Raw genomic sequence first — 17,948 nt, 5'->3', positions numbered from 1 at the left:
TGAGGGAGCTGGATTAACATCAGTAGGGATACAGTCAGTAACACAGGGCGCTGGGGGGGAGAGGGGTTACTGAGTGACAGTGTGAGGGAACTGGATTAACATCAGTAGGGATACAGTCAGTAACACAGGGCGCTGGGGCGAGGGGGTTACTGAGTGACAGTGTGAGGGAGCTGGATGAACATCAGTAGGGATACAGTCAGTAACACAGGGCACTGGGGGGGGGGGGGGGGGGGGGGGAGAGGGGTTACTGAGTGACAGTGTGAGGGAGCTGGATTAACATCAGTAGGGATACAGTCAGTAACACAGGGCACTGGGGGGGGAGAGGGGTTACTGAGTGACAGTGTGAGGGAGCTGGATTAACATCAGTCGGGATACAGTCAGTAACACAGGGCACTGGTGGGGAGAGGGGTTACTGAGTGACAGTGTGAGGGAGCTGGATTAACATCAGTAGGGATACAGTCAGTAACACAGGGCACTGGGGGGGGGAGAGGGTTACTGAGTGACAGTGTGAGGGAGCTGGATTAACATCAGTAGAGATACAGTCAGTAACACAGGGCTCTGGGGGGGGGAGAGGGGTTACTGAGTGACAGTGTGAGGGAGCTGGATTAACATCAGTAGGGATACAGTCAGTAACACAGGGCACTGGGGGGGGGGGGGGGGGGGGAGAGGGGTTACTGAGTGACAGTGTGAGGGAGCTGGATTAACATCAGTAGGGATACAGTCAGTGACACAGGGCGCTGGGGGGGAGAGGGGTTACTGAGTGACAGTGTGAGGGAACTGGATTAACATCAGTAGGGATACAGTCAGTAACACAGGGCGCTGGGGCGAGGGGTTACTGAGTGACAGTGTGGGCGAGCTGGATTAACATCAGTAGGGATACAGTCAGTAACACAGGGCGCTGGTCGAGGGGGTTACTGAGTGACAGTGTGAGGGAGCTGGATTAACATCAGTAGGGATACAGTCAGTAACACAGGGCACTGGGGGGGGGGTGGAGAGGGTTTACTGAGTGACAGTGTGAGGGAGCTGGATTATCATCAGTAGAGATACAGTCAGTAACACAGGGCGCTGGGGCGAGGGGTTACTGAGTGACAGTGTGAGGGAGCTGGATTAACATCAGTAGAGATACAGTCAGTAACACAGGGCCCTGGGAGGGGAGAGGGGTTACTGAGTGACAGTGAGAGGGAGCTGGATTAACATCACAAGGGATACAGTCAGTAACACAGGGCACTGGGGGGGAAGAGGGGTTACTGAGTGACAGTGTGAGGGAGCTGGATTAACATCAGTAGGGATACAGTCAGTAACACAGGGCCCTGGGGGGGAGAGGGGTTACTGAGTGACAGTGTGAGGGAGCTGGATTAACATCAGTAGGGATACAGTCAGTAACACAGGGTGCTGGGTTCGAGGGGTTACTGAGTGACAGTGTGGGCGAGCTGGTTTAACATCTGTAGGGATACAGTCAGTAACACAGGGCGCTGGGGCGAGGGGGTTACTGAGTGACAGTGTGAGGGAGCTGGATTAACATCAGTAGGGATACAGTCAGTAACACAGGGCACTGGGGGGGGGGGGGAGAGGGGTTACTGAGTGACAGTGTGTGGGAGCTGGATTAACATCAGTAGAGATACAGTCAGTAACACAGGGTGCTGGGGCGAGGGGTTACTGAGTGACAGTGTGAGGGAGCTGGATTAACATCAGTAGAGATACAGTCAGTAACACAGGGCACTGGGGGGGAGAGGGGTTACTGAGTGACAGTGTGAGGGAGCTGGATTAACATCAGTAGAGATACAGTCAGTAACACGGCGCTGGGGGGGAGAGGGGTTACTGAGTGACAGTGTGAGGGAGCTGGATTAACATCAGTAGAGTTACAGTCAGTAACACAGGGCCCTGGGGGGGGAGAGGGTTACTGAGTGACAGTGTGGGGGAGCTGGATTAACATCAGTAGGGATACAGTCAGTAACATAGGGGCCTGGGGGGAGAGGGGTTACTGAGTGACAGTGTGAGGGAGCTGGATTAACATCAGTAGGGATACAGTCAGTAACACAGGGCGCTGGGGCGAGGGGTTACTGAGTGACAGTATGAGGGAGCTGGATTAACATCAGTAGGGATACAGTCAGTAACACAGGGCCCTGGGGGTGGAGAGGGGTTACTGAGTGACAGTGTGAGGGAGCTGGATTAACATCAGTAGGGATACAGTCAGTAACACAGGGCCCTGGGGGTGGAGAGGGGTTACTGAGTGACAGTGTGAGGGAGCTGGATTAACATCAGTAGGGATACAGTCAGTAACACAGGGCCCTGGGGGGTAGAGGGGTGACTGAGTGACAGTGTGAGGGAGCTGAATTAACATCAGTAGGGATACAGTCAGTAACACAGGGCACTGGGTTGGGGGGGGGGGGGGGGGGGGGAGAGGGGTTACTGAGTGACGGTGTGAGGGAGATGGATTAACATCAGTAGGGATACAGTCAGTAACACAGGGCTCTGGGGGGGAGAGGGGTTACTGAGTGACAGTGTGAGGGAGCTGGATTAACATCAGTAGGGATACAGTCAGTAACACTGGGTGCTGGGGGGGAGAGGGGTTACTGAGTGACAGTGTGAGGGAGCTGGATTAACATCAGTAGGGATACAGTCAGTAACACAGGGCACTGGGGGGGGGAGAGGGGTTACTGAGTGACAGTGTGAGGGAGCTGGATTAACATCAGTAGGGATACAGTCAGTAACACAGGGCCCTGGGGGGGAGAGGGGTTACTGAGTGACAGTGTGAGGGAGCTGGAGTAACATTAGTAGGGATACAGTCAGTAACACAGGGCGCTGGGTTCGAGGGGTTACTGAGTGACAGTGTGGGAGAGCTGGATTAACATCTGTAGGGATACAGTCAGTAACACAGGGCGCTGGGGCGAGGGGGTTACTGAGTGACAGTGTGAGGGAGCTGGATTAACATCAGTAGGGATACAGTCAGTAACACAGGGCCCTGGGGGGGAGAGGTGTTACTGAGTGACAGTGTGAGGGAGCTGGATTAACATCAGTAGGGATACAGTCAGTAACACAGGGCGCTGGGGCGAGGGGTTACTGAGTGACAGTGTGAGGGAGCTGGATTAACATCAGTAGAGATACAGTCAGTAACACAGGGCACTTGGGGGGAGAGGGGTTACTGAGTGACAGTGTGAGGGAGCTGGATTAACATCAGTAGAGATACAGTCAGTAACACAGGGCACTTGGGGGGAGAGGGGTTACTGAGTGACAGTGTGAGGGAGCTGGATTAACATCAGTAGAGATACAGTCAGTAACACAGGGCACTTGGGGGGAGAGGGGTTACTGAGTGACAGTGTGAGGGAGCTGGATTAACATCAGTAGGGATACAGTCAGTAACACAGGGCCCTGGGGGGGCGAGGGGTTACTGAGTGACAGTGTGAGGGAGCTGGATTAACATCAGTAGGGATACAGTCAGTAACACAGGGCACTGGGGGGGGGGGGTGGAGAGGGGTTACTGAGTGACAGTGTGAGGGAGCTGGATTAACATCAGTAGGGATACAGTCAGTAACACAGGGCGCTGGGGCGAGGGGTTACTGAGTGACAGTGTGAGGGAGCTGGATTAACATCAGTAGGGATACAGTCAGTAACACAGCGGCCTGGGGGGGAGAGGGGTTACTGAGTGACAGTGTGAGGGAGCTGGATTAACATCAGTAGGGATACAGTCAGTAACACAGGGCGCTGGGGCGAGGGGTTACTGAGTGACAGTGTGGGCGAGCTGGATTAACATCTGTAGGGATACAGTCAGTAACACAGGGCGCTGGGGCGAGGGGGTTACTGAGTGACAGTGTGAGGGAGCTGGATTAACATCAGTAGAGATACAGTCAGTAACACAGGGCACTGGGGGCGGGGGGGAGAGGGGTTACTGAGTGACAGTATGAGGGAGCTGGATTAACATCAGTAGAGATACAGTCATTAACACAGGGCCCTGGGGGGGAGAGGGGTTACTGAGTGACAGTGTGAGGGAGCTGGATTAACATCAGTAGGGATACAGTCAGTAACACAGGGCACTGGGGGCGGGGGGGAGAGGGGTTACTGAGTGACAGTATGAGGGAGCTGGATTAACATCAGTAGGGATACAGTCAGTAACACAGGGCACTGTGGGGGGGAGAGGGGTTACTGAGTGACAGTGTGAGGGAGCTGGATTAACATCAGTAGGGATACAGTCAGTAACACAGGGCACTGGGGGCGGGGGGGAGAGGGGTTACTGAGTGACAGTATGAGGGAGCTGGATTAACATCAGTAGGGATACAGTCAGTAACACAGGGCACTGGGGGCGGGGGGGAGAGGGGTTACTGAGTGACAGTATGAGGGAGCTGGATTAACATCAGTAGGGATGCAGTCAGTAACACAGGGCACTGTGGGGGGGAGAGGGGTTACTGAGTGACAGTGTGGGGGAGCTGGATTAACATCAGTAGGGATACAGTCAGTAACACAGGGCTCTGGGGGGAGAGAGGGGTTACTGAGTGACAGTGTGTGGGAGCTGGATTAACATCAGTAGGGATACAGTCAGTAACACAGGGCACTGGGGGGGAGAGGGGTTACTGAGTGACAGTGTGAGGGAGCTGGATTAACATCAGTAGGGATACAGTCAGTAACACAGGGCCCTGGGGCGAGGGGTTACTGAGTGACAGTGTGAGGGAGCTGGATTAACATCAGTAGAGATACAGTCAGTAACACAGGGCACTGGGGGGGAGAGGGGTTACTGAGTGACAGTGTGAGGGAGCTGGATTAACATCAGTAGGGATACAGTCAGTAACACAGGGCACTGGTGGGGGGGCGGGGGAAGAGGGGTTACTGAGTGACAGTATGAGGGAGCTGGATTAACATCAGTAGGGATACAGTCAGTAACACAGGGCGCTGGGGCGAGGGGGTTACTGAGTGACAGTGTGGGCGAGCTGGATTAACATCTGTAGGGATACAGTCAGTAACACAGGGCCCTGGGGGGGAGAGGGGTTACTGAGGGACAGTGTGAGGGAGCTGGATTAACATCAGTAGGGATACAGTCAGTAACACAGGGCGCAGGGGCGAGGGGGTTACTGAGTGACAGTGTGAGGGAGCTGGATTAACATCAGTAGGGATACAGTCAGTAACACAGGGCGCTGGGGCGAGGGGGTTACTGAGTGACAGTGTGAGGGAGCTGGATTAACATCAGTAGGGATACAGTCAGTAACACAGGGCGCTGGGAGGGAGAGGGGTTACTGAGTGACAGTGTGAGGGAGCTGGATTAACATCAGTAGGGATACAGTCAGTAACACAGGGCGCTGGGGCGAGGGGGTTACTGAGTGACAGTGTGAGGGAGCTGGATTAACATCAGTAGGGATACAGTCAGTAACACAGGGCGCTGGGGCGAGGGGGTTACTGAGTGACAGTGTGAGGGAGCTGGATTAACATCAGTAGGGATACAGTCAGTAACACAGGGCACTGGGGGGGGAGAGGGGTTACTGAGTGACAGTGTGAGGGAGCTGGATTAACATCAGTAGGGATACAGTCAGTAACACAGGGCACTGGGGGGGGAGAGGGGTTACTGAGTGACAGTGTGAGGGAGCTGGATTAACATCAGTAGGGATACAGTCAGTAACACAGGGCCCTGGGGGGGAGAGGGGTTACTGAGTGACAGTGTGAGGGAGCTGGATTAACATCAGTAGGGATACAGTCAGTAACACAGGGCGCTGGGGCGAGGGGGTTACTGAGTGACAGTGTGAGGGAGCTGGATTAACATCAGTAGGGATACAGTCAGTAACACAGGGCACTGGGTGGGGGGGGGAGAGGGGTTACTGAGTGACAGTGTGAGGGAGCTGGATTAACATCAGTAGGGATACAGTCAGTAACACAGGGCTCTGGGGGGAGAGAGGGGTTACTGAGTGACAGTGTGTGGGAGCTGGATTAACATCAGTAGGGATACAGTCAGTAACACAGGGCTCTGGGGGGGCGAGGGGTTACTGAGTGACAGTGTGAGGGAGCTGGATTAACATCAGTAGGGATACAGTCAGTAACACAGGGTGCTGGGGGGGAGAGGGGTTACTGAGTGACATTGTGAGGGAGCTGGATTAACATCAGTAGGGATACAGTCAGTAACACAGGGCACTGGGGGGGGGAGAGGGGTTACTGAGTGACAGTGTGAGGGAGCTGGATTAACATCAGTCGGGATACAGTCAGTAACACAGGGCTCTCGGGGAGAGAGGGGTTACTGAGTGACAGTGTGAGGGAGCGGGATTAACATCAGTAGAGATGCAGTCAGTAACACAGGGCCCTGGGGGGGAGAGGGGTTACTGAGTGACAGTGTGAGGGAGCTGGATTAACATCAGTAGGGATACAGTCAGTAACACAGGGCCCTGGGGGGGAGAGGGGTTACTGAGTGACAGTGTGAGGGAGCTGGATTAACATCAGTAGGGATACAGTCAGTAACACAGGTCCCTGGGGGGGAGAGGGGTTACTGAGTGACAGTGTGAGGGAGCTGGATTAACATCAGTAGGGATACAGTCAGTAACACAGGGCCCTGGGGAGGGAGAGGGGTTACTGAGTGACAGTGTGAGGGAGCTGGATTAACATCAGTAGGGATACAGTCAGTAACACAGGGCACTGGGGGGGGAGAGGGGTTACTGAGTGACACTGTGAGGGAGCTGGATTAACATCAGTAGGGATACAGTCAGTAACACAGGGCCCTGGGGGAGAGAGGGGTTACTGAGTGACAGTGTGAGGGAGCTGGATTAACATCAGTAGAGTTACAGTCAGTAACACAAGGCCCTGGGGGGGGAGAGGGTTACTGAGTGACAGTGTGGGGGAGCTGGATTAACATCAGTAGGGATACAGTCAGTAACATAGGGGCCTGGGGGGAGAGGGGTTACTGAGTGACAGTGTGAGGGAGCTGGATTAACATCAGTAGGGATACAGTCAGTAACACAGGGCGCTGGGGGGGAGAGGGGTTACTGAGTGACAGCGTGAGGGAGCTGGATTAACATCAGTAGAGATACAGTCAGTAACACAGGGCCCTGGGGGGGGAGGGGTTACTGAGTGACAGTGTGGGGGAGCTGGATTAACATCAGTAGGGATACAGTCAGTAACACAGGGCCCTGGGGGGGAGGGGTTACTGAGTGACAGTGTGGGGGAGCTGGATTAACATCAGTAGGGATACAGTCAGTAACACAGGGCGCTGGGGGGGAGAGGGGTTACTGAGTGACAGTGTGAGGGAGCTGGATTAACATCAGTAGAGATACAGTCAGTAACACAGGGCCCTGGGGGGGAGGGGTTACTGAGTGACAGTGTGGGGGAGCTGGATTAACATCAGTAGGGATACAGTCAGTAACACAGGGCGCTGAGGGGGGAGAGTGGTTACTGAGTGACAGTGTGAGGGAGCTGGATTAACATCAGTAGGGATACAGTCAGTAACACAGGGCCCTGAGGGGGAGGGGTTACTGAGTGACAGTGTGGGGGAGCTGGATTAACATCAGTAGGGATACAGTCAGTAACACAGGGCGCTGGGGGGGAGAGGGGTTACTGAGTGACAGTGTGAGGGAGCTGGATTAACATCAGTAGGGATACAGTCAGTAACACAGGGCTCTGGGGGGGGGAGAGGGGTTACTGAGTGACAGTGTGAGGGAGCTGGATTAACATCAGTCGGGATACAGTCAGTAACACAGGGCACTGGGGGGGGAGAGGGGTTACTGAGGGACAGTGTGAGGGAGCTGGATTAACATCAGTAGAGATACAGTCAGTAACACAGGGCGCTGGGGGGGAGAGAGGGGTTACTGAGTGACAGTGTGAGGGAGCTGGATTAACATCAGTAGGGATACAGTCAGTAACACAGGGCACGGGGGGGGGGAGGGGTTACTGAGTGACAGTGTGGGGGAGCTGGATTAACATCAGTAGGGATACAGTCAGTAACACAGGGCCCTGGGGGGGAGAGGGGTTACTGAGTGACAGTGTGGGGGAGCTGGATTAACATCAGTAGGGATACAGTCAGTAACACAGGGCACTGGGGGGGGAGAGGGGTTACTGAGTGACACTGTGAGGGAGCTGGATTAACATCAGTAGGGATACAGTCAGTAACACAGGGCCCTGGGGGAGAGAGGGGTTACTGAGTGACAGTGTGAGGGAGCTGGATTAACATCAGTAGAGTTACAGTCAGTAACACAGGGCCCTGGGGGGGGAGAGGGTTACTGAGTGACAGTGTGGGGGAGCTGGATTAACATCAGTAGGGATACAGTCAGTAACATAGGGGCCTGGGGGGAGAGGGGTTACTGAGTGACAGTGTGAGGGAGCTGGATTAACATCAGTAGGGATACAGTCAGTAACACAGGGCCCTGGGGGGGAGAGAGGTTACTGAGTGACAGTGTGAGGGAGTTGGATTAACATCAGTAGGGATACAGTCAGTAACACAGGGCGCTGGGGGGGAGAGGGGTTACTGAGTGACACTGTGAGGGAGCTGGATTAACATCAGTAGGGATACAGTCAGTAACACAGGGCCTTGGGGGAGAGAGGGGTTACTGAGTGACAGTGTGAGGGAGCTGGATTAACATCAGTAGAGTTACAGTCAGTAACACAGGGCCCTGGGGGGGGAGAGGGTTACTGAGTGACAGTGTGGGGGAGCTGGATTAACATCAGTAGGGATACAGTCAGTAACATAGGGGCCTGGGGGGAGAGGGGTTACTGAGTGACAGTGTGAGGGAGCTGGATTAACATCAGTAGGGATACAGTCAGTAACACAGGGCCCTGGGGGGGAGAGAGGTTACTGAGTGACAGTGTGAGGGAGTTGGATTAACATCAGTAGGGATACAGTCAGTAACACAGGGCGCTGGGGGGGAGAGGGGTTACTGAGTGACAGTGTGGGGGAGCTGGATTAACATCAGTAGGGATACAGTCAGTAACACAGGGCCCTGGGGGGGAGAGGGGTTACTGAGTGACAGTGTGGGGGAGCTGGATTAACATCAATACTGATACAGTCAGTAACACAGGGCGCTGGGGGGGAGAGGGGTTACTGAGTGACAGTGTGGGGGAGCTGGATTAACATCAGTAGGGATACAGTCAGTAACACAGGGCCCTGGGGGGGGGAGAGGGGTTACTGAGTGACAGTGTGAGGGAGCTGGATTAACATCAGTAGGGATACAGTCAGTAACACAGGGCCCTGGGGGGGGAGAGGGGTTACTGAGTGACAGTGTGAGGGAGCTGGATTAACATCAGTAGGGATACAGTCAGTAACACAGGGCGCTGGGGGGGAGAGGGGTTACTGAGTGACAGTGTGGGGGAGCTGGATTAACATCAGTAGGGATACAGTCAGTAACACAGGGCCCTGGGGGGGAGAGGGGTTACTGGGTGACAGTGTGAGGGAGCTGGATTAACATCAGTAGGGATACAGTCAGTAACACAGGGCGCTGGGGGGGAGAGGGGTTACTGAGTGACAGTGTGGGGGAGCTGGATTAACATCAATACTGATACAGTCAGTAACACAGGGCACTGGGGGGGAGGGGTTACTGAGTGCAGTTGGATTAACATCCACAGAGATTCCAAGTCTACTGGCTGTGACTCTCCCTCACTTTCTCTCTCCTCTCTCGTCAGGCGATGGGGTGTACCAGAGAGGGATGGACTTTCTCCTGGAGAAACTCAACAATGGAGACTGGATCCACTTTTTCCCGGAAGGTGGGAGTCCGGCTTTCTCACTGGGCCACAGTCTATCCCCTCCCACGGCAGCAGCAGGACTGGGGAAGCCAGGCGTCCTTCCACGATGCCCTTGACTCGATAACGATCCACTCCCTCCTTACCCAGGCCCGGGCCGAGGAGTGGCAGACGGACTCAGGGATTGGGGGGGGGGGGGGGGGGGAACTCACTCCCACAGGGAGAGAGAGAGAGGGGAGGGAGAACGGGGGGTACTCACTCCCGCGGGGAGAGAGAGAGAGGGGGTGGAGAACGGGGGGTACTCACTCCCGCGGGGGGAGAGAGAGAGGGGGGAGAACAGGGGGTACTCACTCCCGTGGGGAGAGAGAGAGAGGGGGGAGAACAGGGGGTACTCACTCCCGTGGGGAGAGAGAGAGAGGGGGGAGAACAGGGGGTACTCACTCCCGTGGGGAGAGAGAGAGAGGGGGGAGAACAGGGGGTACTCCCGCGGGGGGAGAGAGAGGGGGGAGAACAGGGGGTACTCACTCCCGCGGGGAGAGAGAGAGGGGGGGGGGGAGAACGGGGGGGACTCACTCCCGCGGGGGGAGAGAGAGAGGGGAGAGAACAGGGGGTACTCACTCCCGAGGGGAGAGAGAGAGAGAGGGGGGAGAGAACAGGGGGTACTCACTCCCGAGGGGAGAGAGAGAGAGAGGGGGGAGAGAACAGGGGGGGGGGGACTCACTCCCACGGGGGGAGAGAGAGAGGGGGGAGAACGGGGGGTACTCACTCCCGCGGGGGGAGAGAGAGACGGGGGGGAGATCGGGGGGTACTCACTCCCGAGGGGAGAGAGAGAGAGAGGGGGGAGAGAACAGGGGGGGGGGACTCACACCCGCGGGGGGAGAGAGAGAGGGTGGGGGGAATGGGGGACCAGCAGCTCCTTGGTGATAGTAACATGTTTTTCTCAGTGTCCGGCTCCCACCGCAGAGCCACCCTCTGCGTGCCCCGGGGTCTAATCCCTCCTTGCTTTCTCCACAGGGAAGGTGAACATGACCCAGGAGTTTGTGAGGCTGAAGTGGGGTGAGTACTCCGTATCCAATCCCCAACCCAACCACAGGGGACTGACCCGGCAGGAACACGAGGCCATTCAGCCCCCCCCCCTCCAGCCTGTTACACAGGAACAGGAGGCCATTCAGCCCCCTCCTCCTCCTCCAGCCTATTACACAGGAACAGGAGGCCATTCAGCCCCCTCCTCCTCCAGCCTATTACACAGGAACAGGAGGCCATTCAGCCCCCTCCCTCCTCCAGCCTGTTACACAGGGACAGGAGGCCATTCAGCCCCCTCCCTCCTCCGGCCTGTTACACAGGGACAGGAGGCCATTCAGCCCCCTCCCTCCTCCAGCCTGTTACACAGGAACAGGAGGGCATTCAGCCCCCTCCCTCCTCCAGCCTGTTACACAGGGACAGGAGGCCATTCAGCCCCCTCCCTCCTCCAGCCTGTTACACAGGAACAGGAGGCCATTCAGCCCCCTCCTCCTCCAGCCTGTTACACAGGAACAGGAGGCCATTCAGCCCCTCCTCCTCCAACCTGTTACACAGCAACAGGAGACCATTCAGCCCCTCCTCCTCCAGCCTGTTACACAGGAACAGGAGGCCATTCAGCCCCTCCTCCTCCAACCTGTTACACAGCAACAGGAGACCATTCAGCCCCTCCTCCTCCAGCCTGTTACACAGGAACAGGAGGCCATTCAGCCCCTCCTCCTCCAGCCTGTTACACAGGAACAGGAGGCCATTCAGCCCCCTCCCTCCTCCAGCCTGTTACACAGGAACAGGAGGCCATTCAGCCCCCTCTTCCTCCTGCCTGTAACACACGGAACAGGAGGCCATTCAGCCCCCTTCCTCCTCCAGCCTGTTACACAGGAACAGGAGGCCATTCAGCCCCCTCCATCGTCCAGCCTGTTACACAGAAACACGAGGCCATTCAGCCCCCTCCCTCCTCCAGCCTGTTACACAGGAACAGGAGGCCATTCAGCCCCTCCTCCTCCAGCCTGTTACACAGGAACAGGAGGCCATTCAGCCCCTCCTCCAGCCTGTTACACAGGAACAGGAGGCCATTCAGCCCCTCCTCCAGCACAGGGGGGCCGTCCAGCTTTCCCTGGATCTGGGACAGGTGCGAACCAGGATGTAGTCTGTCTCCAGCTGATGGTGTTGTGTAATCTGTTTTGCGGCAGGTATTGGCCGACTGATCTCGGAGTGTGCCCTGAATCCAGTGATCCTGCCTCTCTGGCACGTGGGTAAGTCTGTCCTGCTGTGTCACGAGCAAAAGATGGCAGGGGAGTGGGTGGTCAGGGTGTCTCAGAGACCCCTCCGTGTCCTCCACTGAAGGGAGGCCTGAGGCAGCTCACCCTCCACAGGTCAGTGCTGAGGGAGTGGGCGCTGTGGGAGGGTCAGTGCTGAGGGAGTGGGCGCTGTGGGAGGGTCAGTGCTGAGGGAGCGGGTGCTGTGGGAGGGTCAGTGCTGAGGGAGTGGGTGCTGTGGGAGGGTCAGTGCTGAGGGAGCGGGAGCTGTGGGAGGGTCAGTGCTGAGGGAGCGGGTGCTGTGGGAGGGTCAGTGCTGAGGGAGTGGGAGCTGTGCGAGGGTCAGTGCTGAGGGAGGGTCAGTGCTGAGGGAGTGGGTGCTGTGGGAGGGTCAGTGCTGAGGGAGTGGGTGCTGTGGGAGGGTCAGTGCTGAGGGAGCGGGTGCTGTTGGAGGGTCAGTGCTGAGGAAGTGGGGGCTGTGGGAGGGTCAGTGCTGAGGGAGTGGGGGCTGTGGGAGGGTCAGTGCTGAGGGAGTGGGTGCTGTGGGAGGGTCAGCGCTGAGGGAGCGGGTGCTGTGGGAGGGTCAGCGCTGAGGGAGACGGTGCTGTGGGAGGGTCAGCGCTGAGGGAGTGGGTGCTGTGGGAGGGTCAGTGCTGAGGAGACGGTGCTGTGGGAGTGTCAGTGCTGAGGGAGTGGGTGCTGTGGGAGGGTCAGTGCTGAGGGAGTGGGTGCTGTGGGAGGGTCAGTGCTGAGGGAGCGGGTGCTGTGGGAGGGTCAGTGCTGAGGGAGCGGGCGCTGTGGGAGGGTCAGTGCTGAGGGAGTGGGTGCTGTGGGAAGGTCAGTGCTGACGGAGTGGGGCCCTGTGGGAGGGTCAGTGCTGAGGGAGCGGGTGCTGTGGGAGGGTCAGTGCTGAGGGAGTGGGTGCTGTGGGAGGGTCAGTGCTGTGGGAGTGGGCGCTGTGGGAGGGTCAGTGCTGAGGGAGCGGGCGCTGTGGGAGGGTCAGTGCTGAGGGAGCGGGTGCTGTGGGAGGGTCAGTGCTGAGGGAGCGGGCGCTGTGGGAGGGTCAGCGCTGAGGGAGTGGGCGCTGTGGGAGGGTCAGTGCTGAGGGAGCGGGTGCTGTGGGAGGGTCAGTGCTGAGGGAGTGGGTGCTGTGGGAGGGTCAGTGCTGTGGGAGCGGGCGCTGTGGGAGGGTCAGTGCTGAGGGAGCGGGCGCTGTGGGAGGGTCAGTGCTGAGGGAGCGGGCGCTGTGGGAGGGTCAGTGCTGAGGGAGCGGGCGCTGTGGGACGGTCAGCGCTGAGGGAGTGGGCGCTGTGGGAGGGTCAGTGCTGAGGGAGTGGGTGCTGTGGGAGGGTCAGTGCTGAGGGAGCGGGTGCTGTGGGAGGGTCAGTGCTGAGGGAGCGGGCGCTGTGGGAGGGTCAGTGCTGAGGGAGTGGGCGCTGTGGGAGGGTCAGTGCTGAGGGAGTGGGCGCTGTGGGAGGGTCAGTGCTGAGGGAGTGGGTGCTGTGGGAGGGTCAGTGCTGAGGGAGTGGGCGCTGTGGGAGGGTCAGTGCTGAGGGAGTGGGTGCTGTGGGAGGGTCAGTGCTGAGGGAGCGGGCGCTGTGGGAGGGTCAGTGCTGAGGGAGTGGGCGCTGTGGGAGGGTCAGTGCTGAGGGAGTGGGTGCTGTGGGAGGGTCAGTGCTGAGGGAGCGGGTGCTGTGGGAGGGTCAGTGCTGAGGGAGCGGGTGCTGTGGGAGGGTCAGCGCTGAGGGAGTGGGCGCTGTGGGAGGGTCAGTGCTGAGGGAGTGGGTGCTGTGGGAGGGTCAGCGCTGAGGGAGCGGGCGCTGTAGGAGGGTCAGTGCTGAGCGAGTGGGTGCTGTGGGAGGGTCAGTGCTGAGGGAGTGGGTGCTGTGGGAGGGTCAGCGCTGAGGGAGCGGGTGCTGTGGGAGGGTCAGCGCTGAGGGAGTGGGCGCTGTGGGAGGGTCAGTGCTGAGGGAGTGGGTGCTGTGGGAGGGTCAGCGCTGAGGGAGCGGGTGCTGTGGGAGGGTCAGTGCCGAGGGAGCGGGTGCTGTGGGAGGGTCAGTGCCGAGGGAGCGGGTGCTGTGGGAGGGTCAGTGCTGAGGGAGCGGGTGCTGTGGGAGGGTCAGCGCTGAGGGAGCGGGTGCTGTGGGAGGGTCAGCGCTGAGGGAGCGGGTGCTGTGGGAGGGACAGTGCTGAGGGAGTGGGTGCTGTGGGAGGGTCAGCGCTGAGGGAGCGGGTGCTGTGGGAGGGTCAGTGCCGAGGGAGCGGGTGCTGTGGGAGGATCAGCGCTGAGGGAGCGGGCGCTATCAGACTGCTCATGTTGAATATGTATCCAATGGGGTTGGCGTGTGTCCTGACAGGGTTCGCGGTTGTGGGTTTGGAGGGGGGAATCGCTGTGGACCCAGATCGGGAAGGATAGATTAACTCTGTCCCCCCCCGTTCTCTCCTCAGGAATGAGTGACGTTCTCCCCAACAAGCCTCCGTATTACCCCCGGCTGGGGAAGGTGAGTGATTCTCCTCTTCACTCACTCTGCGGTATCCATTTGAGGAGCGACGCCCCTTCTCTGATACTGTCCTGAGCCTTTCACTCGGCGGGGGGCGGGGTTTGGGTGAGTCACTGGAACTGGTCAGGTGGGGAATGTCCCCTCGCACACTCAGACACACACGCCTTCACACCATTGCTCTCCCTCTCACGCTCTGACAGGCTGTCTCACTCAGTCAGACACAACCTTGGTCGAGCACTCTCATGTCGCTCTTGCACACTCACATTCGTTTCGTGCACACTCAGACGTGTTCTTGCACACATTCATACACACACACACATTCTCTCCGAGTCACCCTCTGGTGTGCAATCTCACTTCACGCACACTGAGACACACTCATACACACTCTGACACAGTCTCGCACACACTCCTAACAACACTCATACACACAGACACACACTCTCACAATCTGAATCACTCTCATACACACACAGGCACACACACTCATCCACAATCTCACGCACACAGACACACTCACACCTTTTCACACTCTCACACAAACACACGCCCACATATGCAATGACGCATTCTCATGCACACGCGCACACACACACACTCTCACACACCCTCAGACACACACACACTCCCATGCACACTCAGACAGGCACACACTCTGACGTGTACACACACTCACACACCCTCAGACACATGCTCCAACACACACTCATCTGCACTCACTCTCATGCACACACAGACACTAAACACTCTCATGCACAATCTTACGCACGCAGACACGCACCCACACTTTTGCACCCCTGACACACACCCACACATTTGCACCCTGACACACATCTCTCGCACACTCCAACACATGCTGTTTGCACACTCATGCACACAATGACCCATATTCTCATGCACACACACACACACACACACACACATGAATACCGAGACACACCCCCCCCCCAGACACACACTCACACATCCCGACCCACACACTGACACTATTCCTTCCTGTCTCCCACAGTACATGCTGGAAGCCACTATGCCTCTTCCCGCCTCGCAGCTTCTTAAAGGTTCGTCGGACAGGGATCCGAAACGTTTATTTTAGAAGGGGCCATTTCACGGGATGGGGGTTTCACCAGCTGGGCCCTGCACTGTCCCTAATTGCTCCCCCCGAGAGTGTGGGGTTGAACCTCTGTCGTTTCCCCCCCCCCCCGTCCCTGACCACCTCGTGTGGTATAGAGATACCGTGCACCCCCCAGCCTCTGTAAGGGAGGGACTCTCAGGATCCTGAATCTGAAGGAATGGCCCAGATTGTTCCCATTCGGGATGGTTTGGGAGACGGGTCTCAGAGGGGAACTTGCAGGGGCTGGAGCTCAGCCAGGCATTCCTAATGAGCCCAGCTACCTCGGGGATGGGAGGGAGGGTGTGTTGGAGCTACAGCCAGGCATTCCTAATGAGCTCAGCTACCTCGGGGGAGGGAGTGTTGGAGCTCAGCCAGGCATTCCTAATGAGCCCAGCTACCTTGGAGTGGGAGGGAAGGAGTGTTGGAGCTCAGCCGGGCATTCCTAATGAGTCCAGCTCCCTCGGGGGTGGGAGGGAGGGAGTGTTGGAGCTCAGCCGGGCATTCCTAATGAGCCCAGCTACATCGGGGGGAGGGAGGGAGGGAGTGTTGGAGCTCAGCCGGGCATTCCTAATGAGCCCAGCTACCTCGGGGGAGGGAGGGGAGGGGTGTTGGAGCTCAGCCGGGCATTCCTAATTATGTTGAGCTTCTCGAATGTTGTCGGAGCTCCCCCCATCCTGGGTAAGTGGGGAGTATACCATCATTGAGGGTTAGGGGAATAGTCACGAGGTCCTTGAGGGTCTGTCACCCCCCTTTACCCTCTTGATGCAGCTGCGCCGGCGTTGACCCCCACTTCCTCCCTCAGGCAGCTCTGGACTCTGTCACTGTCTCTGTCTCCTGCAGAGGATCACTGTCTATGTGGGGAGGCCCTTCACAGTGGAGAAACTGGTGGCCAGCCTGAAAATCAGAGAACAGATCACCGGTCAGTACCTGTGGGAATATTGCCTCTCTCCCCTCTCCCCCATTCCTCTCTCACACTCCCTCTGTCTCCTCTCCCCGCTTCCCTCTCTCCCCCATCTCTCTCTCCCCTTCCCTCTCTCTCTCTCGCTCTCTCCCCCTTCCCTCTCTCTCTCTCCCCTTCCCTCTCTCTCTCTCTCTCTCTCTCTCTCTCTCTCCCCTTCCCTCTCTCTCTCGCCCCTTCCCTCTCTCATTCCCTTTCCCTCACTCTTCTCGCTTTCCCTCTCTCTCTTCCTCCTCTTCCCTCTCTCTCGCTCCTTTCCTCTCTCTCTCTCTCTCCCCTTCCCTCTCTCTCTTTCTCCTTCCCTCTCTCTCGCTCCTTTCCTCTCTCTCTCCTCCCCTTCCCTCTCTCTCCTCCTTCCCTCTCTTTCCCCCCTTCCCTCTCTCTCTCCCCCCCTTCCCTCTCTCTACCCCCCTTCCCTCTCTCTACCCCCTTTCCCTATCTCTCCCCCTCCCTCTCTCTCCCCCCCATCCCTCTCTCTGTCTCTCCTCTTCCCTGTCTCTCTCTCTCACCCTTTCCCCTTCTCTCTCTCTCTCTCTACCCCTTCCCTGTCTCTCTCTTTCTCTCTTTCTGTCTCCCCTTCCTTCTCTGTCTCCACTTCCCCCTCTCTCATCCCTCCCTCTCTCTGGTGGGGCTGAATGGCCTCCTGTTTGGGTGTACCAGGCTGGAGGAGGAGGGGCTGAATGGCCTCCTGTTCCTGTAACAGGCTGGAGGAGGAGGGGGGCTGAATGGCCCTCCTGTTCCTGTAACAGGCTGGAGGAGGAGGGCTGAATGGCCTCCTGTTCCTGTAACAGGCTGGAGGAGGAGGGGCTGAATGGTCTCCTGTTCCGGTGTAACAGGCTGGAGGAGGAGGGGCTGAATGGCCTCCTGTTCCTGTGTAACAGGCTGGAGGAGGAGGGGGCTGAATGGCCTGCTGTTCCTGTGTAACAGGCTGGAGGAGGAGGGGCTGAATGGCCTCCCTGTTCCTGTGTAACAGGCTGGAGGAGGGGAGGGGGCTGAATGGCCTCCTGTTATAGAATCATAGAGTCATAGAGATGTACAGCATGGAAACAGACCCTTCGGTCCAACCCGTCCATGCCGACCCAGATATCCCAACCCAATCTAGTCCCAGCTGCCAGCACCCGGCCCATATCCCTCCAAACCCTTCCTATTCATATCCCCATCCAAATGCCTTTTAAATGTTGTCATTGTACCAGCCTCCACCACATCCTCTGGCAGCTCATTCCATACACATACCACCCTCTGGTGAAAAAGTTCCCCCTTAGGTCTCTTTATATCTTTCCCCTCTCACCCTAAACCTACCCCCCTCTAGTTCTGGGCTCCCCCACCCCAGGGGGAAAAGACCTTGTCTATTTATCCTATCCATGCCCCCCTCATAATTTTGTAAACCTCTATAAGGTCACCCACACAGCCTCCGACGCTCCGGGGAAAACAGCCCCAGCCTGTTCAGCCTCTCCCTGTAGCTCAGACCCTCCAAC

The 17,948-nt window shown here is 57.6% G+C and overlaps 1 protein-coding gene across 1 annotated transcript in view; it reads left to right on the top strand.

The window, feature by feature from the left end:
• The window catches only part of tafazzin (tafazzin, phospholipid-lysophospholipid transacylase), a 28,923-nt gene that overhangs the window by 9,192 nt on the left and 1,783 nt on the right, over window positions 1–17,948 (top strand). The window contains 6 exon segments of the mRNA XM_087985233.1: window positions 9,577–9,657; window positions 10,648–10,689; window positions 11,841–11,903; window positions 14,355–14,407; window positions 16,356–16,412; window positions 16,414–16,434. Coding sequence (XP_087841359.1) covers window positions 9,577–9,657; window positions 10,648–10,689; window positions 11,841–11,903; window positions 14,355–14,407; window positions 16,356–16,412; window positions 16,414–16,434 — 317 coding nt within the window.

Source organism: Chiloscyllium plagiosum, unplaced genomic scaffold (assembly GCF_037043375.1).
Source record: "Chiloscyllium plagiosum isolate Xiang-an unplaced genomic scaffold, Cpla_swu_hap1 HiC_scaffold_51, whole genome shotgun sequence".
In the NCBI taxonomy this organism is placed as follows: domain Eukaryota; kingdom Metazoa; phylum Chordata; class Chondrichthyes; order Orectolobiformes; family Hemiscylliidae; genus Chiloscyllium; species Chiloscyllium plagiosum.
The sequence above is the reverse complement of the archived record's forward strand: the minus strand, read 5'-3'. Positions and strand labels throughout refer to the sequence as shown.